Below are 26,340 nucleotides of genomic sequence, written 5' to 3'. Positions count from 1 at the left end.
ACAGGGCGCAAGGCAGGAAACAAAACCCGGGCAGGGCGCCAGCACACACATACACTAGGGTCAATTTAGGTTCGCCAATGCACCTAACCTGCATGTCTTTGGACTGTGAGAGAAAACCGGAGCACCCGGAGGAAACCCACGCACACATGGGGAGAACATGCAAACTCCACGCAGGGAGGACCCGGGAAACGAACCCAGATCTTCATACTGCGAGGCAGCAGCGCTACCACTGCGCCACCGTGCCGCCCCTACTGTAAACTTACTAAACTGTTTAGAAATGTTTAGGTCTGAACGTATTGTGTGTTTTTTTTTATGCTGGATCGTGTCAGCAATAATGACTGTTTGCCAGTGTCCTTGTGTGAATACACGTAGTGCTCACCTTTTATTGATGTACATTGTCTTTAACAAATTACACAAGTTTTTCAGCATCGTCGACCATCACATCAACTACTTTCTTATTATTTTTACACTTAGGTATAAAACTTTCTAATACTGACTACATACTATTTATTTAAGCAAATAAAAAAATTCAGGTTACTGATAACAATGTACAGTACATTCTTCAGAAACCACAAGAAAAATAGATATACTTAGCAGCAATGGCATATTGGAGATTTTCATGTTGCCACCCCGACTCAGTACAGGTTTTGGTGGGTTTGTGCTGCAGTAATGAATGGGTTAAAATACCAGAATCTCACAAAAATATTTTTTTTCCTAAAAATGACACGGAAAAGCTGTTTTACAATATCACAAGATGCTGATCAATGCATAAGAACATTCTTGATTGGAATATGGATAGATTTGGTATATTTTACATTTTTTCTATTTTCATGTTTGGTGACAATCTAGTGGGAAGCAAACTAAATTACAAGATGAATTAATCATAAAGAGTTTCAGTGCACTTCTGTTGCTCTGGCCAGTGTGACGTAATAGCAAACAGAATAAAACACAGCTAGCTGAGGGACCACTACCAGTCAGCCACGCCTGTGAGGAGTATCTAACCTTCCTGTGCTGTAATGATAGCAGTCCATAAACTGCAACTTGGCGACAGAATAAAATACCTTTAAAGTCTTTGATAAACACAATATTGTATGATATGGCCAACAGAGGGTGCTCATGAGCTGACCTTGAGCCCTGAATAATTCCAATGAATCTTAAGAGTACTGTATAAACAAAACAGATTTATAAAGGAAACAACATCACAAAATCATAAACAAAAATGAATAACCCACTCGGCACAACTAAACAATGATTATTTACCCAGCTTCCTAAAAACATTCACATTTCCACATTTATAGACCCTGGGCTCACTTAGAACATATGAACGTAAGAAAATTGTTTAGTTAATTGCTAAGATGCCCCAATATCTCATCCAGATACGTTTTTATAGGATATCAAGGTTTCTGCTTCAACTCCATGGCCTGGTAGTTTATTCCAGATTCCCCCAACTGTTTGAGTAAAGACGTGTTTCTTGGCTTCAGTCTTAAATGTACTTCCCCTACCAGCTTAATCACTGTCCACTATCTACTTGACTCCCAGCTCTCTAGTTCTGTGACCAAAACAGGCTTTTAGATCTGCTCCTTGGACTGCCCTTGAAATAACAGGGTCAAGACTTGGCTTTGGAAGACCTCCCAACATTCACCCTTCTGGCTTCAGGTGTTCGTGCCACTGTGAAGCAAGCTCTTCCTCCATGGGCCAGTCAACCATCAAGGCATCTGTCCATCATACTGAGTGACAGCACCATGGTTTACTGATGCCATCTCTTGCATATGGAGACTGCTATTCTAGTCCCCCATGGTCTTCCCATTTTTACAACACCCCTGTATGGTGATGGTTTGAGCTACATTTACATTACTATACTAGTAGTCTGTGCCAGTGCAGTGTTTAGGTGGGCGCTTTGCAGTTAGACCTCTGACTGGAGCCCTGTGAAAACTCCAGCCCTTATGGGGAATTTTTCCAACCTCAGTCTTTATATAAAATGTTTCATTTGTAAGGTAAACTACTAACAGTTTAATGTCTAGTCACTTTACTAACCTGACGATGCTCCAGTTAGAGAAGTACAAAAACATTTGTACCAGCTAGGTTCTTTGGGCTGCTGCTGAGAATGTAAAGGAGCTACAGAATTAATGAAGGTGCTGATGAGAACACAGGGTTGTTCCAATTCTTAACACAGGATGCGTTTGCAAGCACTTAATGTTAGCAAATCTGTAACATTAAACAAAAATCTCTCTGGCACAAAATTAGTAACATGTAGTCTGGGACTGAATGAAGGACACACAACAAGCCTAGAAAGTAGCAGCTGCTATAGTGGTGAAAGCAAAGACCCATGTTTTAGTGGAGTTTGGTGAGTCCATGGAGAATGACATTCAGGCAACCATTAAAAAGTACAAAAATAGTAGATAGGATATCATCCAGACAGCAAAGGGGATGAAATACTCATGTGGACTGGTAATTGTGTCAAGAGGTGGAAGAAACTTCTTACCATTTTCATCTGGTGCTGGGGCTGCACAGCCAGTATGTATTTCATTATCCCACATGAGCCTGAGGAATCAGTTTAGAGTCGTATCTGACAGGCATTTCAGCAGAGTCCACAGTAATGTTATAGAAGGTGTTTGAAATAGCAAAGAAAAGCAAAGTTTCAGGTGTGATTTGAAAATTATGTTAAACTAGGGGGGCAAGCTCCCCTAGCGCACAACCCTGAGTTGCGGCCAGAATATTAGTAAAATCTGTAAATGTACAAAAGAAAAATGATTATTTTTGTATAATTTTTATTTTTAGGAGTCAAAATCATGAAATTCTATAAATATGTAAAAGAAAAATGTATTATTATTTAACGGAAAATCATGAAATGAGAATGAAATATTTACTCTCTTACCGATTGGAGTATTCCCGTTAAACTGAGGTCCACTATGCTTGATGAGTGTTTATAAGAGACTAAATAAATGATCCATTCATTTTAACTGACATTCTTATAGATAAAAGAACTTTTTTTAAAAAATGACTCGTTTAAATAACAGGAAAAATCACGTGAAAACTAAAGTGGTATGCAATGGGTCATCGTAACTCGACCTTCAGCTAACTAAATCACCTAAACACAAACACTGGTGTTATGAATTTATCTTTTTTTTAATAGTTTGCTCCTGTGAAAGAAAATTTACTCGATCAAAAATAAAAACCATGACTTTCTTGATATTAAAAACCACGACTTTCTTGATATTTTAGTTTATAATTTAAAAACAGAATAAGAATCTGAAAATCTAACAACATCACATTAAAGTTTGATAAATTCTGAAAAGAATGATACCAAACATATATATGTAGGTTTAAAAATAAGACCGATTTAAAGCGTGACAAAAAATGTGACATAAAATCATCGCACTCTTAGGCTTAGGATTTTATATATAGAGAGAGAGTAGATGAAGGTTTAGAAAGTAGTAAGAGGTGATAGAGTTAGTATTAGGAAACAAGTTGAGTATCATCTGCATTATAATTATTCCCAAAGGCATCATTTCAAAAACATTTTTTTTGAAAGGCCTTGTTGGTACTTTCTGGAGAACAATTTAAATGTGAGTTTATTATTGATGTTTGAAATATTTAGTGTAGTTGCGGAGTTTAGCTTAGTTGCGGAGTATTGTATATTGAATTTACACACAGAGTACATGCATGGGGTTTATTTTATTTTTAAAGCAATTGGATTACTGTACAAAATAACATTTTTTGTACTTCCAAGAAACAATCATTTGCTGTAGAAAGTAAAATGCATGGTCTGAACTAATTTTAGGAGGAGAAGGCAAATGTGAATTTTTTGTGAATTTCCCATTGGGATTAATAAAGTATCTATCTATCTATCTATCTATCTATCTATCTATCTATCTATCTATCTATCTATCTATCTATCTATCTATCTATCTATCTATCTATCTATCTATCTATCTATCTATCTATCAAAGCTTTTCACATCAACTGATTAGAAACAATAATTTGACCTGCTATGAATTAGTGTGTGTGAGTGAGTGTGAGTCACACTGGAATGGCACCCCATCCAGGATGGGTTCCTGTCTTTCAGCTGATATTGCTTCAGACAGGCTTGGACTCCCTAAAGCAACTCTGCATCAGAATACCAGGTTCAGAAAATGAAAGAATGACTGAAGTCTGCTTTTTGAAGATTAGGGGTTTCACTCTAGGTTGCTTGAATTCTCCTCTTTAACACCTCTCTGTATTGGAACAGCAATGTGTGAAGTGTCTAAAAGTGGTCATCTGTGTTTATTAGATACTGGAAGCAGAAATGAAAAAACTACAAGGCTCTATCAAGGACACGACTCAGGCATTTGACGACACCCTTACCAAGTTATTTGAGAAGAAAGTGAAATGTGAAATGATGGTTTACCAGGTAAAATACTGCAACAGGAAATTATTGCATTAAACTACTGTAAGGCTTGCCTCAGTCCATTTTAAAATGTAATTTTAATTGTGAATTCAATTAACCACAGGTATATAAAATGATTTCCAGGGGTGATAATTAAAAAGAACTGCACTTCTGAGATTAGAAAATCACTTGAAAATATCCAACAGCATAATGCTCGATCCAATCTGATAACTCTAGCAGTTTAAATTAACTCTTGTTTCTTTGAATTACTGTATTTTGTCTTACCAGAAGTTAAAACAATTATTTTTTGGGTGGAGAATAATGTTTTGTTTTTCCTTTTTTTAATAAAGCAGAACAAACATGCCCATGATGTCCATGTTATATGTTTGATAGCAAAAATTGTGGTCATAGCCCAGTATTATAGTTTCAATGCTAATGAATTCTATTTATTTTTAAATACTAATGTTTCTTAAACTTGAATTAGGTTGTTTGTGATTTCCTGAGCTTAATTTGTATTTTACAGGAGGAACTTAAAATATCACATCTAGTTTTTTCAGTTCTAATTGAAGAAGAGCTACATAACCATGAAACAGAGCTCAACTATCTTCTGGAAAAAACAAAGGACATGAAGGTGCTGCCGTTTTTTATGCCATTCATGTCACTTCTCAGTTTTTTATTACTATCTTTCAAAATTTTGTTGCATTTGTCATTACTTCTGTGTACTATCTATCTCTCTCTCTCTCTCTCTCTCTCATATATATATATATATATATATATATATATATATATATATATATATACATATATATATATATATATATATATATATATATATACAGTATATCCATCCATTTCCAACCCGCTGAATCCAAACACAGGGTCACGGGGGTCTGCTGGAGCCAATTCCAGCCAACACAGGGCACAAGGCAGGAACCAATCCCGGGCAGGGTGCCAACCCACCGCAGTACACAGTATATATATATATATATATATATATATATATATATATATATATATATATATTGCTGAAAAAATTAAACGAACACTTTGAAAACACATCAGATCTCAATGGGGAAAAAAATCCTGCTGGATATCTCTACTGATATGGACTGGGTAATGTGTTAGGAACGAAAGTATGCCACATAATTTGAAGGAAATTAAAATTATCAACCTACAGAGTGCTGAATTTAAAGACACCCCGAAAATCAAAGTGACAAAATGATGCATCAGGCTAGTCCATTTTACCGAAATTTCATTGCAGCAAATCCAAATCGTACTCAGTAGTTTGTATGGCCCCCACTTGCTTGTATGTACGCCTAACAACATCAAGGGGGAGGGGGGGCATGCTCCTAATGAGACGATGGATGGTGTCCTGGGGGATCTCCTCCCAGATCTGGACCAGGGCGTCACTGAGCTCCTGGACAGTCTGAGGTGGAACCTGGCGGTGCTGGATCGAACAAAACATAATGTCCCGGAGGTGTTCTATTGGATTGAGGTCAGGCGAGCGTAGGGGCCAGTCAATGGTATCAATTCCTTCATCCTCTCAAAACGTGAGGCCAGGCATTGTTGTGCGCCAGGAGGAACCCAGGACCCACTGCACCAGCATAGGGTCTGACAATGGGTCCAAGGATTTCATCCCGAAACCTAATGGCAGTCAAGGTGCTGTTGTCTACCCTGTAGAGGTCTGTGCATCCCTTCATGGATAAGCCTCCCCAGACCATCACTGACCCACCACCAAACTGGTCATGCTGAACGATGTTACAGGCAGCATAACGTTCTCCACGGCTTCTCCAGACCCTTTCACGTCTGTCACATGTGCTCAGGGTGAACCTGCTCTCATCTGTGAAAAGCACAGGGTGCCAGTGGTGGACCTGCCAATTCTGGTATTCTATTGCAAATGCCAGTCGAGCTCCACGGTGCCGGTCAGTGAGCACAGGGCCCACTAGAGGATATCAGGCCCTCAGGCCTCCCTCATGAAGTCTGTTTCTGATTGTTTGGTCAGAGACATTCACACTAATGGCCTGCTGGAGGTTATTCTGTAGGGCTCTGGCAGTGCTCATCCTGTTCCTCCTTGCCCAAAGGAGCAGATACCTGTCCTGCTGATGGGTTAAGGACCTTCTATGGCCATGTCCAGCTCTCCTAGAGTAGCTGCCTGTCTCCTGGAATCTCCTCCATGCCCTTGAGACTGTGCTGGGAGACACAGCAAACCTTCTGGCAATGGCATATTGATATGCCATCCTGGAGAAGTTGGACTACCTGTGCTAGCTAAATAGGGTCCAGGTATCGCCTCATGCTACCAGTAGTCGTAGCCAAATGCAAAACTAGTGAGAAAACAGTCAGAAAAGATGAGGAAAAAAAATGTCAGTGGCCTCCACCTGTGAAACCATTCCTGTTTTGGTGGTCGTCTCATTGTTGCCCCTCTGGAGCACCAAAGCAGTTGACACTGATTAACAACGCCCTCTGCTACTTAACCGACCAGATCAATAGCCCAGAAGATTCATTGACTTGATGCTATACTCTGATTAAAAAGTGTTCCTTTAATTTTTTTGAGCAGTATATACATACATATACATATACAGCGCATCCGGAAAGTATTCACAGCGCATCACTTTTTCCACATTTTGTTATGTTACAGCCTTATTCCAAAATGGATTAAATTCATTTTTTTCCTCAGAATTCTACACACAACACCCCGTAATGACAATGTGAAAAAAGATTACTTGAGGTTTTTGCAAATTTATTAAAAATAAAAAAAATGAGAAATCACATGTACATAAGTATTCACAGCCTTTGCTCAATACTTTGTCGATGCACCTTTGGCAGCAATTACAGCCTCAAGTCTTTTTGAATATGATGCCACAAACTTGGCACACCTATCCTTGGCCAGTTTCGCCCATTCCTCTTTGCAGCACCTCTCAAGCTCCATCAGGTTGGATGGCAAGCGTCGGTGCACAGCCATTTTAAGATCTCTCCAGAGATGTTCAATTGGATTCAAGTCTGGGCTCTGGCTGGGCCACTCAAGGACATTCACAGAGTTGTCCTGAAGCCACTCCTTTGATATCTTGGCTGTGTGCTTAGGGTTGTTGTCCTGCTGAAAGATGAACCGTCGCCCCAGTCTGAGGTCAATAGCGCTCTGGAGCAGGTTTTCATCCAGGATGTCTCTGTACATTGCAGCAGTCATCTTTCCCTTTATCCTGACTGGTCTCCCAGTCCCTGCCGCTGAAAAACATCCCCACAGCATGATGCTGCCACCACCATGCTTCACTGTAGGGATGGTATTGGCCTGGTGATGAGCGGTGCCTGGTTTCCTCCAAACGTGACGCCTGGCATTCACACCAAAGAGTTCAATCTTTGTCTCATCAGACCAGAGAATTTTCTTTCTCATGGTCTGAGAGACCTTCAGGTGCCTTTTGGCAAACTCCAGGCGGGCTGCCATGTGTCTTTTACTAAGGAATGGCTTCCATCTGGCCACTCTACCATACAGGCCTGATTGATGGATTGCTGCAGAGATGGTTGTCCTTTTGGAAGGTTCTCTTCTCTCCACAGAGGACCTCTGGAGCTCTGACAGAGTGACCATCGGGTTCTTGGTCACCTCCCTGACTAAGGCCTTTCTCCCCCGATCGCTCAGTTTAGATGGCCGAGCTCTAGGAAGAGTCCTGGTGGTTTCGAACTTCTTCCCCTTATGGGTGATGGAGGCCACTGTGCTCATTGGGACCTTCAAAGCAGCAGAAATTTTTCTGTAACCTTCTCCAGATTTGTGCCTCGAGACAATCCTGTCTAGGAGGTCTACAGACAATTCCTTTGACTTCATGCTTGGTTTGTACTCTGACATGAACGGTCAACCGTGGGACCTTATATAGACAGGTGTGTGCCTTTCCAAATCATGTCCAATCAACTGAATTTACCACAGGTGGACTCCAATGAAGCTGCAGAAACATCTCAAGGATGATCAGGGGAAACAGGATGCACCTGGGCTCAATTTTGAGCTTCATGGCAAAGGCTGTGAATACTTATGTTACATGTGCTTTCTCCATTTTTTTATTTTTAATAAATTTGCAAAAATCTCAAACTTTTTTCACGTTGTCATTATGGGGTCTTGTGTGTAGAATTCTGAGGAAAAAAATGAATTTAATCCATTTTGGAATAAGGCTGTAACATAACAAAATGTGGAAAAAGTGATGCGCTGTGAATACTTTCCGCGTGCACTGTATCTATATAATTTGATAACTACTTGAAGAATTTGAAAGGATACTATTTTAAGCATACTGTATTTATCTTTAGACATAGCACAATCAAAATTGGTTCAGTTTTTCGACAGTTCCATAAATACCCGGTAAAGACACTCACTCAGGGTGAAACAGTAAGTCACTGGAGGTGAAGACTGAACTTTCAGCTTTGTGGCTTACAGGTCATGTTTTCAGTCTTTAGGATGCCCACACCGTTTAATACATTACCTATCCAGTATAAACACACACTGCACGTTTATAGATAAAGCACACTTGGTTTCATTTCCAAGAAAATGTATGCAAATCCTTTGGAAATAACCACATTTATGTATAAATTTGTCTTAAAATATGGTCTGGTCTTCATCTAAGATACAATAATGAGCAAACACAGTCTGATTTATTACACATTATTATTAGACGGATTATTGTATTGTTCTTGCACATGTTGAATACATCATTCAAACATTTACAGTGCAGGCTGGAAAAGGCTGATGACACAATGCAGAATGCACATTAAGGTAAAGCAGAACCCTAGAGTACAGCTAAAGGTTTGAATGAATCATTGAATAGGTTAACATCTACCGCACATTCATGAATCTGCCATACACATAACATTGACTAGGCGAGGAGGAAGATGCTGCACACCTCACGTTTACCAAAACTACTTGGCACTACACAGTGCTATGTGGAAAACGTTTTGTGAACTGATGAAACTATGGTTGAATTGTTCGAGAAGAATACACAGCAGTACATATGACGTAAACAGGGCACATCATCGCAGTGATTAAGTGCAGTGGAGGGAGCATCATGTTTTGGGGCTGCTTTGATGACTTGGGGCCTGGACAGCTTGTCATCATTGAGGGGAAAATGAGTACAGAAGTTTATCAAGTGGTCCTACAGAATAATGTCAAGGTGACAATATGTAGAAGTTGGGTGATGCAGCACAACAGTGACTCTAAAACATAAAACATAATCTACTACAGATTGTAGTTAGAGTGCCCCAGTCACAGCCTAGACCTTAACCCATTAGAAATGCAGTGGAATGACCTCAAGAGAACTGTTCACACCAGACATCCTAGGAAAATGGCTCAGCTGAAACAGTTCTATAAGGAGGATGAGTCCACAATTCCTCCTCAACATCTTGACGGTCTGATCCGCAGCTACTAGAACCACTTGTTTGAGGTCACTGTTGTCAATGGAGGTTTGACCAGTTGCTAAACCCAAAAGTTCACTTACGTTTTCCACAACATACTGTGAAATGTTTGATGGGTGTGTTCAATAAAGACATGAAACATTGTAATTCTTCATGTGTTACTGGTATGAGCATGTTGTGTTTGTCCGTACTGGTGACTTAGATAAAGATCAGGGTGTATTTATCAAGCATTTCAGAATTATTCCGATGAATTGCACTAAAATGTCTGACTAGGATTAGAATTTGTCCAGCCCAAGAGTAAGGTATGTGTAGTACTGATGAAGCATCCTGTACCCACTCTTAGCAAGGAGTAGGAGGCCATGTCTTAGAACAAATGACATCATGATTTTAAGGCACTCCTAGCTGCAAGCTGACACTCATGATGATGTTTTTTTACTTTTCTGATTCTAATGCTGTGGCTTCACCACAAAGATAATAACAATAATAATAATAATCAAATAAGAAGTAGGAGAGCATACTAAGGTAGGATATTGTGTTAAACTGCACGTAATTGTTACAACTTCACAACAATAATGTCATGAATAATATTGTAATGAACAGCATTATGGAAACACCAAGTCGCACACACCTCTGTGATCTCTCTTAAGTGCAAAGGCATAATCTGCATTTCAATTTCTTATACATTACACCTCACTGCCTACTCAACTACTGGATTTCATATAGTGCCTTTCTATAATGAACATCATCCAGCTGTACATTACTGGTGAACTACAATTGTTTCTGTGTTTCTACCATGGCAGGTTAGATTGCTTTCTTAGAGTTTATCACTCCTTCAGATTGCTGTGGCTTCCATGTGATTTACAGTCCAGCACCTTAGCTACCCACAGGCCACGCTGTATGATTTGCTTTGCTTTACTTTTGTATTGTATTGTTTATAAATGCTTTATAAAGAGTCTTGTGATTTCAAATGCTGTTAATTGTGCTATTTACAGTGGCATGCAAATGTTTGGGCCCCCTTGCCTAAAATGTCTGTTACTGTGAACAGTTAAGTGAGCAGAAGATGAACTGATCACCAAAAGGCATAATGTTAAAGATGACATGTTTCGTTTTGGCATTTTATGCAGTATTAGTGTATTGTTTTTGTTTTGTACAATTGTACAGTGACAAAAAGAAAGGAGCACCATGCAAAGTTTGGGCGCCCCAAAATAAGATAACTTTTCCCAAGGTGGTCTCAGACCTTAATTAGCTCGTTAAGGCTATGGCGTGTTCACAGTCCTCGTTAGGAAACCCTCTGACTCATCAAACCTGGTCTCGACAATCAGCAGCCATGGGCTCCTCTAAGCAACTGTGTAGCACTCTGAAAAGTAAAATAATCGATGCTCACAATGCAGGAGAAGGCTACAAGAAGATAGCAGAGCGTTTTCAGGTAGCTGTTTTCTCATTTCGCAGTGTTATTAAGAAATAGCAGTTAACAGGAATGGAGGAGATCAAGTTGAGGTCTGGAAGACCAAGAAAACTGTCAGAAAGAACTGCACATTGGACTGCTAGAATGGCAAATAACAACTCGTGTTTGACTGTAAAAGACTTTCAGGAAGATTCAGCAGACTCTGGAGTGGTGGTGCACTGATCTACTGTGCAGCGACACCTGAAAAAATATTGTAGAGTCAGCAGAAGGAAAACTTTACTGCGTCCTAGCCACAAAATTCAGCACCTGAAATTTGCAACTTAATATCTAAACAAGCCTGATGCACTTTGGAACCAAGTCCTGTGGACTGATGAAGTCGAAATAGAACTATTTGACTGTAATGTGCAAAGGTATGTTTGGAAAAAAAATGGTGCCAAATTCCGGGAAAAGAACACCTCTCCAACTATGAATTATGGCGGTGGATCAATCAGGCTTTGGGCTTGTGTTCCAACCAGTGGTACAGGGAACATGTTGTTGGTAGAGAAAAGAATGGATTCAAAGAAATACTAATAAATTCTGGAAGCAAACATCACGCCATCTGCAAAAAAAAAAACGAAGTTAAAAAGAGAATGGGTCCCACAACAACATAATGATCTGAAACAGACCTCTAAATCTACAATGGAACACCTCAAGAGTTGCCAGCTAGCGGTTTTGCCGCGGCCGTCACAGTCCCCCGACCTAAACATCATTGAAAATCTGTGGCTAGATCTCAAAAAAGTAGTGCATGCAAGATGGCCAAGAATCTTCCTGAATTAAAAGCCTTTTGCAAGGATGAATGGGCGAAGACACCCCAGAAGTAAAACTTGAAAGACTCTTCGCTGGCTACAGAAAGTGTTTATAAGCTGTGATACTCGCCAAAGGAGGTGTTGCTAAGTACTGACCATGTCAGGTGCCCAAACCTTAGCTTCAGGTCCTTTTTATTTTTTTTGTTATTTTATATAGCTGTGAATGACGAAAATAAAAATGTAATCTTGCTTAAAATATTAAAGAAACATGTCATCTTTAATTTTATGCCTTGTGGTTATCAGTTCATCTTCTGCTCATTTAACTATTCACAGTGACAGACATTTTAAGCAAGAAGGCCCAAACTTTTGCATGCCACTGTAGAATGTTCACCTCTTAGTTAACGTTTCTACCAAAGCGAACGGCGAGTAAATTTACACAATTTTTACCATGCGATTTAGGAGACTATCAAACAACCCTGTGCTTCATAATGGCAATTATTATGTACAGTATATAAGTGAATATAAATTCATTGGCACATTGAACCTGAAACTCCCGCACTAAAGCCTACTTATTTTTGCTGATTTTTGTGTTGTTTTGTTGTCAATAACTTAATCATGCCTAATTAAATTTCATACATTCTATGCCATTTTATTACTATGTTTTCTAGATAAAAGGTGAAACAGTTTCCTCCAATGATTTAAATAATGACTGAGCATTCTTTTTATAAAACACATAGGAAACTTAAAATGTGCCATAACTGTAAGAACGTCATATTATGTTTAATTTACTACTTGAAAGACGTGCTGTCAGCCCTATGATTACATGGTACGCTAATCCTTCTAAAGCCGATGTCACATTATACGAGTGCATGTCAGACTTGATGACTGCAGTTGCCATCTTGTCACTGGATCACATCAATTTACACAACAGAAAATCCTTGCGTATGTCAAATTGCACAACTCCATAATGACTTCCCAGGACAGTTTCACATGTTTACATTATCACAAGCTCAGCTCCTTAGGCCTTGTCAAATTTCAACATTTTTTCAGTTGTAGACTGCTTTTACCTAATCGTGAGTTGGGTGCTCCCATGACCGCCATTCATGTAATCTGACATACCTAGTGACTCAGTTAAACCAGTCTGCAACTCGCCACCATTTTGTCTTTAGTTGTACGGGGTGGGCTCTGTGTGCGTGAGAGCTGACAACCAGTGAGCAGTCGGCTAGAGGCACAATGCATATAACAAAGTGACGAGGAATAATGAAAACAGGGGCTTTGGATCTCACAATCTGGATTGTTTGCCAAAAGAAACATGCGGGATGCCGGCCATAGGAGCCAAGTTCAAGATCATTGATTGTTATGTGTCAATTGTGCAATGGGATTCTTAATTGAATGTCTCCCCCATGCTATTGATTGCAGTACAATGGAAACAACAGCCACAAAAAATTAATAAAACATCATACATTGAATGGAACATCTATCTATCTATCTATCTATCTATCTATCTATCTATCTATCTATCTATCTATCTATCTATCTATCTATCTATCTATCTATCTATCTATCTATCTATCTATCCCCAGTGATTTCTAGATGTGTGAATTGTTAACCAGCAACTGCAATCGTCAAGTTTGACATTCCATCTGACTAGAAGTCATGTAATGTGACTTAAGGCACAGGCCTACAAACGAACAAAAGTCACTCATACTGAGTACTGAGCTAAGTTTAAGACAACAATTAGTCCGACTTCTTTTACATGTGAACATAAACCAGAGGGACCTGACCACACAGGAATGTGAAAACTGCACGCCACCAGTTGGGACAGATCAGTGAAGCAGCAGCGCTAACCGCTGTGCTGTCCTGCAGTTTTAAACAGTCCACAATATGCTCATTTGCTTTGTACTGTATTTATTAAAAACTGGCACCGTGTTCAAGTATATTACCAACCTGTAATAAAACAGACACTATGACGTATTGACAGGGACTAGATATCAATTTCAGTTTTTAAATAACACCACTGCCTCCCTGTTTCACCCTAAATTATTCCTCAACCTGCCTACAATTCTTATTGTAATGCTATGTGTTTTATTTTTCAGATATGGATAAAATTCAGTTTGTGATGGTGTCATTTTGAACAATGCTACACTATATAAAATCAGATTGTTTGAAAATGCAGTTGTGTAAACTGATGTACAGCAAAGGCTAATTTACACGATGCTGCAAAGATTATACCCAAAAAACATTAAATAAATACTATTTGGATATTGTTTTATGGTTTTCACAATGTGTAACCACTTTGACTTTGTCTACAGGGCAGAAGTGCAGAAGAAGTAAAACAATGCAAAGAGCAAGTTGATGCCTTCAGAGAGACTTATGATAACTGTGTCGCAGAAGACAAAGTGAGTCAGCAGCATGAATCCTCTACAATTTATTCTTCTTCATTACTGTAGATGAGCTGTCTTAGCACGGTGACTTGTATTTGAATGATTCCTGGTAAACCTACTGAGTGGCTGCTTTATCCTGAATGGCTACCTAACAGTGCGTCTGGGCCCTGAAAGCAGCCTGAAACCATCTGCATTATGGACTCCACACGGTATCAGACGTGCAGCACTGGTAACCTGGCCCATCTTTTTCCCAGAGCTCAACAAAGTAGCTGATGTTGGATGTCCACAGCATTTAGCTCCATGCCATCTCTCATCCAATAGATCAGGGGTCTGCAACCTCAGTCCTGGGGGGCTGTAGTGGCTATTGGTTTTTGCTTTCTTAATGAGAAGTTAGTTATTGGAGTTGAAGCAATTATTACTCATACAACACTTTTCTGCTTCATTTTAGTTGTCTCGGAGTCACCAACCCTAATTCCTTATTTTAGTCTTACAGTGCTGCATTTACTGTTTTAATTGCTCCTTAATGACAATATGATGAAAATGACAAGGAAACCAGCAGCTCTCCATCTAACGTGTTTCCATTCCCATCTGTGTATTCACTAGGATTTAATAAAATATTTTTAGAAGGAAACAGTAAAGAAAAAAGTGAAGAACTGAGAATTACTCATCCACTTCAGGCTACAATTTATTTGGATGAGATCCTTGGCAAGGAAAAAAAATCTACAATCTAAGAATGACCTGACATGGCACTGTTAAAACACTAACACTGCCATTAAATTAAATCTGTTCTTGTTTCTAATTGACAATCAGGCTAGAACAATCTGAACAATCGCCAGAATCAACTTTGCAGATTCCTGCCATAAATGGTGGGCTGGCCTGAGATCAGGTGATTGTAGACGTCACTGGCTTCTTCATGAACCAATCCTGATCTTTAATGCCAAGTGACAAGGAAAATGAATCTCATGAAATAGCCCATCCATATTTGAGTATAGGGTTGCCATGAAAGGATGTAGTTGAACAGCAGTGATGTTTAGACATCTTCTGGTCATCAAATGTTGATTTGCTATTATCCTGGGCCCCAAATTGTGCCATGAAAACACACTTTATACCATTACACCACCAGCAGCTGCTTGCATTGCATGGTCTCATGAGGCTTTCTTTTTATCCTTACTAACATCTTTGTGAATGAATTAGCAGTTACTAGGATTTCTTAAACCAGGATATTTTTCCACCCCTTAAGTGGCTGGGATTTCTATTTTTTAGCTCACTGCAACTGTACACTCCTGTTGTACTATGACAAGAGTGACGCTTTACTTGGTCTTCACCCATCCACGACAAAAGAAACATTTTATATTCTCAGACGCCTCTTTTGGTAGGGTTAACTGATATCTGCCTTCCTAAGCCCCTTTCATTAATCAGATTCTGACAACAGAACCACTGCTGGCTGGAGATGTATGGTTAATTCAGAAAGTATTCATACCCCTTCACTTTGTGCACACGTTTTGTGCTGTAGGTTTAATTTTAAATGCATGAATTTGCTAATTTTTCCCATCAATCTACACTCAATCACTCATAATGACAAACTGGAAACATGTTTTTAGAAAAGTTTGCAAATGTATTAAAAATCACAAACTGAAATCTGTTACGCATCTGAGTATTCAGACCCTTTGCTGTAGCACTCCAAATTGTGGTCAGAAGCCCCCTACTTAATTTAATTCTCCTTGAGACATGTCAAGAACTTAATTTGAGTCCACCTGTGGCAAACTGAGTTGACTGGACATCATTTAGAAAGACAGACCCCTTTGAATATCCGGTCCACGATTCACACTGCATGTAATAACAAAAACCAATCCATGAAGTCCAAGGAGCTCTCTGTAGACCTCCGTGGTGAGGGATAGATCAGAGCAAAGGGAATAAAATAAATTCTAAAGTTTTCAGTGTTCTTAGGAACACAATGGCGTCAATAATTGTGGAATGGAAGAAGTTTGGAACCACCAGGACTCTTCCTAGAGTTGGCTGTCAAGCCAAACAGAGAAACTGGGTAAGAAGGGCCTTGGTCATGGAGGTGACCAAGAATCCAATGGTCACGCTAACAGTTTCAGAAGTGTTCTGCTGAGATGGAAGAACATGTTGGAAGGACGACCGTCACAGCAGCACTCCATCAGTCATTTGCTTGGAGTTTGCCAAATTGTATTTAAAGGACTCTGAGAGCATGAGGAAAACAAGTATCTGGTCTGATGAGGTAAAAATTGAACTCTTTGGGCAAATCCTCAAACACTGTATCTGATGAAGACACAGCACACTGTTTATAACTTGCTTAATGCTGTCCCTACTTTGAAGCACAGTGGTGGCAGCATCATGCTATAGTGGTGCCCCTCACGGCAGGGTCAAGAAGACTGGTCAGAAACAACACAAGTTTGAATGTAGCCAAATAATAGTGAGGTCCTTGAATGAAACCTGCTCCAGGCAAAAGTTCACCTTTCAGCATGACAGACCTAAACCTCATAGAACATCAGTGGAGAGAGCTGAAGATGGCAGTTTACCCCTCCAATCTAACAGAGTTTGAGAGGATCTGCCAGGAAGAATGGGGTAAACTACCCAAATCCAAGTGTACAAAGCTTTACAGACTTAACCCAGGAGAAAGTTGGGTGAAATGACACCTTTTATTGGCTACCTAAATAGATTACAAATGCAAGCTTTCGAGGCAGCTAAGGCCCCTTCATCAGGCAAGGTGTACCCAAGGTGTAAGACTTAACACAAGAAGACTTACAGCTGTAATTGCTGTCAAAGGGGTTTCTAGAAAATGCCGAATCTTGGTTTGAATACTTATTTGAATGAAAAATTTCAGTTTTTGATTTTTAACAAATTTGAAAACATTTCTGAAAACATGTTTTCACTTTATTATTATGGGCTATTGAGTGTAGATTGATTGGCAAAATGGCAAAGTTATTAAACCTAAAACATAATAACGTGTGCAGAATCTGAAGGGGTCTGAATACTCTCTGAATGTGCTGTAAATGGATGGCTATATCTGATCCTCAATACAAATGATAATGTTACTCTTTCTGAAAAACCCATATTAGCACATCTAGCTTTTATTGCCATGTGTCCATTTTAAATCTCAAGTTTTCTCCAGGGGCAGGCAATATTCTATTGGTTTACAGAGTAATTTTTTTGTCAAGTGTACAGTGAAATTCTTACTTGCTGACAACGTCACCACTCTCTGGCTCCATGATTAGTTGGAGTCTGCTATTGCACAGTGCACACTAAATTGCTGTCACTCCAGTTTCAAGTTTTTGTTTCATCTGATTTTTCTAATAATTGCGTTGGTTTCTAAAAATGTCCCCACAGGATAAATGCCTGTCACAGAAAATTTAGCATTCAAAAGGTTACAGTGAGCTTCCTGTATTGTTGCCTAAAGTTTGCTCTGAACAATTCCACTCGCATTAGGAAAATTTGTCACTTATATAAGAAAACGTTAAGTAACCTTTTGACTCACAGGTTAAAATGTATAACATATCAAAACGTACGATAATTAAATGTTACACCGGTACAGTGGTCTAGTGGCAGACACTGTCTCCTCACAGCACCTGGACTTGAGCTCAGTTCCCAGCTGTGGTACGCTGTGTGTGGAGTTTGAATATTGCTCTCATTTGGGAACCATGAAAGACCAGCTATTAGTGTATCGAAGACACAATATTTCAGGGTTAATTCTTCACCTTCACGCACTGCTACTAGAAAAGCTGAGCTGTCCACAAAACTCCATACTGGAAGTAACAAGTTTGGAAAACAAATGCACAGGGAGTAAATCATTGTAAATGTCTGTTTATACTGCAGCCTATTCCAGCAGGTACAGGGCAGACTCACGGACCCACACACCACCAACTCGCTCACACAGGGCCAATTCACAGTTCCTGGTTAACCTAACATGCACATCTTTTGGATGAAGGAATAAATTAATTGCCAATATAAACAAAATCAGTTACAGACTTGAGGGGGATTCCACACCCATAATTTTAATATAAGACGTTTTGCAAGATTTCAACAATACATAACTGATAGTATATACAATGTAATGCAACCCTATTAATGTGACATGTCTCCTGGTGTTAACTCATCAGGTTGTTTCAGTCCTCCATCCAATCACTGGATGGAGTAACATGGCAAGGAGGCTGTTGTGCTGCTGTTTTTCCTAATATCTTTGTCTCAGATTGATATTATCGATGAATTAAAAATAAATTCTAAGAATTAACAGTGGGGTTTGAATAGAGCACAGCAGCTCTGATGAAGTGTCTCCTAATTAGCAGGAGCCTGCAGCAGTCTGTGCCACACAGCCACACATCCCATCATGACCAACTGGCAATGGGTCAGGGGGAAGTTCAAAGGTCTCCCATTGCATTTTGCCATCATGGCGAGTGTGGTTTGCCATCCATCACACTATGAGGTCTTTGCTCTTGGATGAGACCAAAACTGCTCAAATGTGTAAAACTATTTTTTTCACTTGACAGCTACTTGATCGAGGGTTCAGAAAAGAATTCACTGATGTCCATGCTCATATGGTTGACCAGTTGTACAAACTCTACAAGCGGAGACCTCGGTAAGGCTGATAAATGAACTTTTCTTCAGAAGTGCACCCTGTCCCTAATTCCTTTTAATCTATTATGCTTATATCTATATACATATAATACATACTGCATATACTGTAAATCTGAGCTCCTCGGATGACTAAAGGTATTAAACATATACAAGTACATTGATTTTTATTTATTTATTTATTGATATATTATTGTATCCCTATAAATGAACACTCCTCTTTTTAGTGCCATACTTTGTGTTACAGCTTTGGTTTTTATACAGATAAATATGACCTTTAACATGTTTGTGATGAGGCCTGCTAAACAATAGGTACAACCAACAAAAGAGACATTAGCTCATCTAACCACACTGCTCATCATTTCTCTGCTAATATGCTTAATTCCACACCAACATGACACAACAGAAAAGATAATAGAGGTGAAAAATCCTCTCTCTGCCACCTCTGAGAAATACGAAATAAATCATTCCTGTGGCCAATGAGAGTGTCTTTCTGAAATGGAAACAGCATACTTTGGATTTTATTCATTTTTTGAATGGCTGAAATGAAAAACACAAACTAGAAATCAAAAAATTCAGGCAAGCAGTAATGCATCAATCAAAAGATTTTTGTAATCATAGCTGAGACATTGTTTTAAATGGGATCCTAAAGTTATTTCCTTAATTTTATTAGGAAAAGTTTAGACAGGGGTCATCCAAGACCCTGCACTGTTAAGTAACGTAACACCCACAATGTCACAAATCAACATAACATAGCAGCCAGCGCTATGCATCCCTGGATCACATCCTGCTGGACAAAACAGAAATATGAATAAAAATGTATTATAAAAGATATGGATACAAATTCAAAAAGTAACTGGGGACTATGACAATTCTGACGTTTACTTGAAAACAAACAAATACTTATAGTTTCCCCAAAACAAAATGTACACCATTTCCCCTCAGGGGGCTCCATACACACATTATCATTATATAAAAAAGTTGTGGTGTTTAACAAAGCTGTTCTTAATTTAAAATTAATATAAAACTACTCTCATTAGTACTCTGACTAAATGAGGGACTTCATAGTCTATTTCTATAAGGATTTCTCTCCAGGGCAAAGCTAAACACAAGGTTTTCTGGCTCCTTTAGTTTAACTCCTTCTCTCAGCTAGTGACACACTGCTGGGTCACAACCAGAGGGACACAAGTTCATGTCCTGTTTCAGTCACTGGCTACAGTTCTACTTATGTCCACATAGGTTTTCTCTGACATCTCAAAAGCTGTATGATAGGGTGAAGGAGACTGTAAGTATTCTGCATATGGATGTGTGAGTTCCCTACAAGGGTTAGCATCTATCTTCCTTGCACCTAGTGATGCCATGATCTGGGTCCCCGCGACACTGTAACAAAAAAAGCAGGTTCAGTAAATGGATGGATTTACAAATGTTTTGATGCCTCCTCTAAAACAGACACATGGTTTTCATTCCCAGGCCAGTTATTTCTTGAATGGAGTTGACATGATCCTCTCATGTCTGCAGGGATTTTCTTTGGGTGCTGTAATTTTCTCTAGCAACCCAGCCCTATGCATACTGGATACACTGAAAATCAGCCAAGTAAAGCGTGCAAAAGTGTGGGTTGTCTGTGTGGATTTTGTACATTCTCCCCATGCTTGTGTAAGTTTTCCACCCACTAAAGATGCCCTAAACATGTCCAGGCTGGGTTAATTGGCAACTCTTGTGAATTTCCCATTGGGATTAATAAAGTATATCTATCTATCTTAAATCAGCCCCAGTGTGTGTGTGTGTGTGTGAGAGAGAGAGAGAGAGAGCATTTGCATGGAGTGAGCTCTGTCCAATGCAACCCACATCACAGTATAAGATGGACAATCAAAAGTATAACATATAGAGCTAACACCTGTTGGTATGAGATGTCTGTAGCATCAGCCTGTGAAGAAACCACTAATCAAAGGTAAAATGATTCCTCTACAGAATACAGAAAGTATTAAATCAATTAAAGAAAATTAATAATCATCACTTCTTAATAAATAAGGGATTAATGGGAGTCAGAATAGACATCCATCTATTAGTCACATTCTTATAAACCAACAGATGCACATATCATCATATGACCAATCCCAGTGTACAATTAAATAATGTTAGTGACAAAGATCTAGCCCTACCCAATGCAGTTATTATAACACATAAGACAGGGTTGTTGCAAATAACATACCCATTGCCCCTGAGTGAAGTGACCCAATATACCTATTACCACCAATAAAATATAAAGATTAATAAGGGCATCGGCAACAAACCCATCCAATAGACCCCCGGTTGCCTGGCTGCTATGAACCGTGGTACTGGAAGACAATTCTGAGTTGAATGTAACAGCTTTTGTAATGTTTATACTGTACATAAGCAAAAGACCTTAATTCACAATTTGAGGGAAGCAAAACATCTAATTAAGAAAGTACCGTATTTAATTTTTAAGGAGGAATAGCCTTCCCAGCCAACAAGAATGCAATCCAAAAACCACTATGGCTCCAAACGAACTGAACTAAAGTGATAACAAAAGTTTTACTGCCTCTGCCTTGGTCCAAGTCTGAGGGAGCCAACATCTTGAAGATACTTTCCCTTATCATGACCTTCCTCAGCATATCAATTATCCCCCAGATTTTTTCACATCCTTCATTGGGATAATGTGTAATTCATGTATTGTAGATGCAGTTTTGAAAAGAGAGTTACTGCTAAAGAGAACAATGTGATCATCTATACTGTATAATTTTTAGGGTCCAAACGATACGAACACAGGCAGAAACAAACCCCTTTGGTGATCGACCAGGATCCGCACAGGCTGTCAGTGAAGCCCTCTCTCATCTAATGTCTGCAATGGATGAGTTGGATGCACCAGAAAACATACCAGAGGATCTCGGTCTGCCTGTCTGGGAGAGGTTCTGTCTGTCAAGAAGGACCAAAGTGAAAAGTGAACAAGAGGTAAAGTATTTCATAAGAGTGCCCTTTTACTTTTAATGGCTATTAAGATGAAGCTTTGTTTCGACGTGATCCTAAAGTAGATTTAATAGATTTGAGGTTATGTGTTAGCTGTTACGAAAAATGAAACATTACTAAATATGAATTACATAATTTCAGGGAATATATGTGCACATGTGAAAGAATTTTCATAAAAATTGTTAGTTTTTAAAAGTTCAGTTGTTGCAACATAGTGAAAATTAGGTCTTAAGCTAATTTTATTTGCCTCATTCATCCAGTACATTGGAACTGAAATTTGCATGTGTTTTCTCCAGAATACGAATTTAGAAGATAATTACAAGGAAACAAATAACTGTGTGAACTGGGTTAAGCAGGTTACAGAATATTATGTTTATGTTTTAAGGACAGACAGAATTAGAAGTGGTCCTAACTTCATGTCTAAGACTTGGCAATGTTGATGAGGAGTCTGCCCAATCTCCTAGTGTCTGTGTGGGCACTTGTTGGCATTCACTCATATGTCAGACATGATAAATTTCTTTGACTTGACAGTTTTGAACTGGCCCCGTCTAGGTGTGTGGGTCTTCCAGGGTTGGTTTCCAATGGATGACACTCGAATACGCAGTGGCCACTTTCAGCACCCTACAGTAATGGAACGAAGGGGTACACAAAGTGAAAGAATGAAAATTGAGGGTTATCGCATTTGTACAGTGCATCACCAAGGTAGAAAAGCAATATGCAATACACAAAAAGTGTGAGATTTGTTAATGAGTAATCATCTTTCCTCTCCAGGCAGTCACTGTACATGTTGTTTAAGGGTAAAAGCTGATTTTGAAACAACTGGTCGGGTTGCTGTTAAAACTTCTTTTTAATTTTGCATTTCAAGGTAAAGCAGAAAGCCCTCACTCTAGCTGAGATGCAAGCATTTCTACATAGGAGAATGGAGGAGGATGAACAGAACAGGCAGGCAATTGAAAACATTGTAGAAAATCTCAATGTGTAAGTATGAGGAGCATTCTGCATGTAAAGCAGTCACAAAATGTGTATATCTTAACAATACTAAGAGGTAATAACATTTCTTTACAGTATAGACAGTAGTTGGAGTGGTGGTCTTACAGCGTCAGGATCAGGTTCAACTTATGTTTCAGGTGTACCTGGTACATTAAAATGTATACCTGCTTGGCTCTCACAGTGTTATACCAATGGCGCTAGGCTAAAAATAGATTTGGGTTCAGTTCCCTTTGTGGTGTCTCTCTGTGTGGAGATTACACGAGTTCTCTGCAGGTACTCAATTTTCCTCCTACAGCCCAAAGAAATACTGTACTTGTTAGGTTCATTAGTCATTTCAAATTGGCCTGGCATGACTGAGAGGGAGTGTATAAGATGCAAGACTGGTAGGGGCTTCATCTAGTGTTTTTTCATGTCTTGTTCCCAATTGCTTCTGAGATAACGTATGTTCTATATCCCCAAATCTCTGTGAAAAAAGCGGGTCTCCAAAATTCAACTTCAATTATTGGTATTCTGCATTCATGCAATTCTAATTTGATGATTTACATTCCTCCTGTATGTTTATTCATCTTCAAAGAGTGTTGCGGGTTGCCACACAAAAAACTGGGAGTACTTTCTGTGCTTCAGAATTAATGGGAAATGCCAGCATCCCCAGTCAGTCAGTCATTAGCCAACCCGCTATATCCTAACACAGGGTCACGGGGGGTCTGCTGGAGCCAATCCCAGCCAACACAGGGTGCAAAGCAGGAACACATCCCCGGGCAGGGAACACGCACAAACACACCCACACACCAAGCACACACTAAGTCAGTTTAGGATTGCAAATGCACCTAACCTTTCTGGTTAATTTGAAATATCCTGCTTCACCAAGAAGCATTGTGAAACAATCAGCTTCCTAGCACATCTGCAGTTCCTACTTATAATACCATACAGTGATGATGTGCATTTTAAACAATGTGCAGGTTTTGAGTTTCTTATGACTGAGAAGGAATCAACAAAGAACATTTAAAGGCAGTTAAGAAAATGTGTAAGGAGACGATGCTTTCCTAGAAGAGCACTGTTAGTCCAAAAGGTTTGGGAATGATGGTAAGGTTACTGAAGAAACGGCTCTGAGGGAGGGATTCAGAACTGGTACAAGAAGAGGGTACATGCTGTTGTTTCTCTGTTGAAGTTAATGGACATAATACAAAAAAATTACATTATCAAATACAATGATTTACTAGCAATAAAAAAATTTGTTAAAAAAGCATCCTGAACAGCCCTGTGAGTTCAACATTCCTTACAGGCTGGTTGGCTAGTGTTTCTCCAAAGTTGCTTGTTTTGAAAGGCACTATGTAGAATAGAGACTGATGATATGATCATGTTTTTACAGCTTACGGGACGTTAAGGTTCAGTTCCAACTGAATTTAATGGTGCAGATCTTGCTAAAACAAGGACAAGTGGAGGTGGAGAGTGACAGTTTTATAACAGACTATTCAGATTCAGTTCTTCTCCACAGAAGTGTTGTTGAAGATCTAAATGGAACAATTAAGGTAGAATGTGACAAATTTTGAAATTTGTTTCAGTGGCAAATAACATGTGATATGTTTTTGTAATTCATTTTTTTGCTATTGTATTTTATCTTTACTGATTAAAACTTGGGACTAAATTTTAAAGGGAGCCCAAAAATGTTGTACTAGAAATCACTGCCATTACCGAATCTCCCAAATTCAAGTAGATGTTTGTAAATGGTAAAGTATTTGTTGCTTCTATATACGAAGCATTTTCATTTGCACCCACTGTCTACATTAACAAGTAATGTTAAACCTCACAAAATAAAGAAGCCAACATTTTCATGAGTAATCATTTCAGATAATAGTTATCTAAGGGAAACTAAACACTGAGGTGATGGCATTTCTAAAACCACAGACTGAACCAGTAGAAGTTCAACCAGTAAACTGCACACTGAAAAAGAAAACAGCACCAATCCGTATACACTCAAGCCATCCACTAATAGTACCAATTTTCATTTTCAGTTGTCTTGTTAAATTTTTGTCAGCTTACTCCTGTCATACTTCTTAATTTATTTTATAATTGAAGACTATTGGGGATCAGAAGATTGCCACCATGATGAAAATTAAAGATTTCCGAAAGGGGATCATCATTCAAGAGTGGGAGCACTTGAAAATGAAAATGCAGATGGAGGATTTAAACAATAAACTTAGAGATATTCAAATGCTGAAGTTCTCCAAGGAATTACAAGAGGTAAGATTCTTATTACATGATGTTTTAATTCCTAGTTCTTCTTGAAATTCAAAGGTGGAGAGTGAGCTGGACTAGACCTATGCAGCCAAAACACAAGACTATAACTACCAATTAATTACCCTATTTACATTTATTTACTCAGCTGATATTTTATCCAAAGTGACTTGCAAATCATAAGTGCATGATATTTTTTACAATTGGAGCCCTGCTGAGTTATATGACATGCTCAGGGTCACACAAGAAGTCAGGGATGCAGTTTGTACCATCCTTCTTGTACTTTATTGTAAAAAAATTAGTAAATATTATACAGTTATGAGAAAATAATAAATAATTCTACAGTTTACAGTAACTGGCCTTGTCCTCCCATCTTTAGGTGATAATATCCAGCTTACTGCATAGACAAATAATTACAAATCTGAGAAGTTAGTTCCGTAAGCTGAGAGACTGGCAATGTCATATAACATCAACCCCACTGAAATTCTATACTCTAAATAAAATATTCTGTATGAATAAAACATAAACAAAATCAATATTAATTTTATGTTCTATTTTTCTTTTAGTACCTGAAAGAACGTGATCATGAAAGCCACTTAATGCATCAGATTTCAGTTCTGGAGAAAACCATTGCTGCACAAGTAAAGGTACAAGCTTTAAACTGTACAGAGCTCTTTGCTAGTACTGTACTATACACACTGAATTAGAAATGTAATGTAAACCCAATGGGTCACAAACATTTTTAGTTTAGCACCCGGTTACTGTATTTGTGGCAGCATAAATATTAAGGCAGACTTCAGAGGAACAGAATAGTATGATTGCTGCTCACTTTTCCATTACAGAGTCCACTCACAAAAAGCCACTTTAGTATCACTAATTAACCTTAAGTGACACATTTGACAAGTAGGAGGAAAACTGGAATACCTGGGGACAACACAAAATGTCACATGAGGTGAAAGTGCAGACCCCACACTAACAATGGCTAAGCAGGAATTTTATCCCAGGACTCTCAACCAGCAGTGCTAACCATCCTGCTACAGAAGACATTATGTTACGTTACATTAGTATCACCAACTGGGTCTTGCCTCTGGCCACTCTATTTTTTTTCTTTCTTTCTTGAGAATGCCCCATCATCCTGACCCCAAAGGTGCCTCTATTAAAATATTGATTTCCCTGCCTCTCTCTTATTTGGCCTAGGATGTTATTAAGAGGGCGTTT

General features: G+C 38.9%; 2 protein-coding genes across 2 annotated transcripts in view; one reads left to right on the top strand and one right to left on the bottom strand.

Moving 5' to 3' along the window:
* Positions 1 to 26,340, bottom strand: part of atp5md (ATP synthase membrane subunit k) — a 550,207-nt gene that overhangs the window by 504,524 nt on the left and 19,343 nt on the right. The gene's annotated exons all lie outside the window — the stretch shown is intronic.
* Positions 1 to 26,340, top strand: part of cfap43 (cilia and flagella associated protein 43) — an 80,145-nt gene that overhangs the window by 52,727 nt on the left and 1,078 nt on the right. The window contains exons 28-36 of the mRNA XM_051922615.1: positions 4,271 to 4,390; positions 4,890 to 4,997; positions 14,248 to 14,334; positions 18,828 to 18,916; positions 21,678 to 21,882; positions 22,763 to 22,875; positions 24,257 to 24,416; positions 24,964 to 25,128; positions 25,689 to 25,769. Coding sequence (XP_051778575.1) covers positions 4,271 to 4,390; positions 4,890 to 4,997; positions 14,248 to 14,334; positions 18,828 to 18,916; positions 21,678 to 21,882; positions 22,763 to 22,875; positions 24,257 to 24,416; positions 24,964 to 25,128; positions 25,689 to 25,769 — 1,128 coding nt within the window. The remainder of the gene's footprint in view (positions 1 to 4,270; positions 4,391 to 4,889; positions 4,998 to 14,247; positions 14,335 to 18,827; positions 18,917 to 21,677; positions 21,883 to 22,762; positions 22,876 to 24,256; positions 24,417 to 24,963; positions 25,129 to 25,688; positions 25,770 to 26,340) is intronic.

This window comes from Erpetoichthys calabaricus, chromosome 2 (genome assembly GCF_900747795.2).
Source record: "Erpetoichthys calabaricus chromosome 2, fErpCal1.3, whole genome shotgun sequence".
In the NCBI taxonomy this organism is placed as follows: Eukaryota; Metazoa; Chordata; class Cladistia; order Polypteriformes; family Polypteridae; genus Erpetoichthys; species Erpetoichthys calabaricus.
Note: the sequence above shows the minus strand (reverse complement) of the source record. Positions and strands in the feature narration are given on the sequence as shown.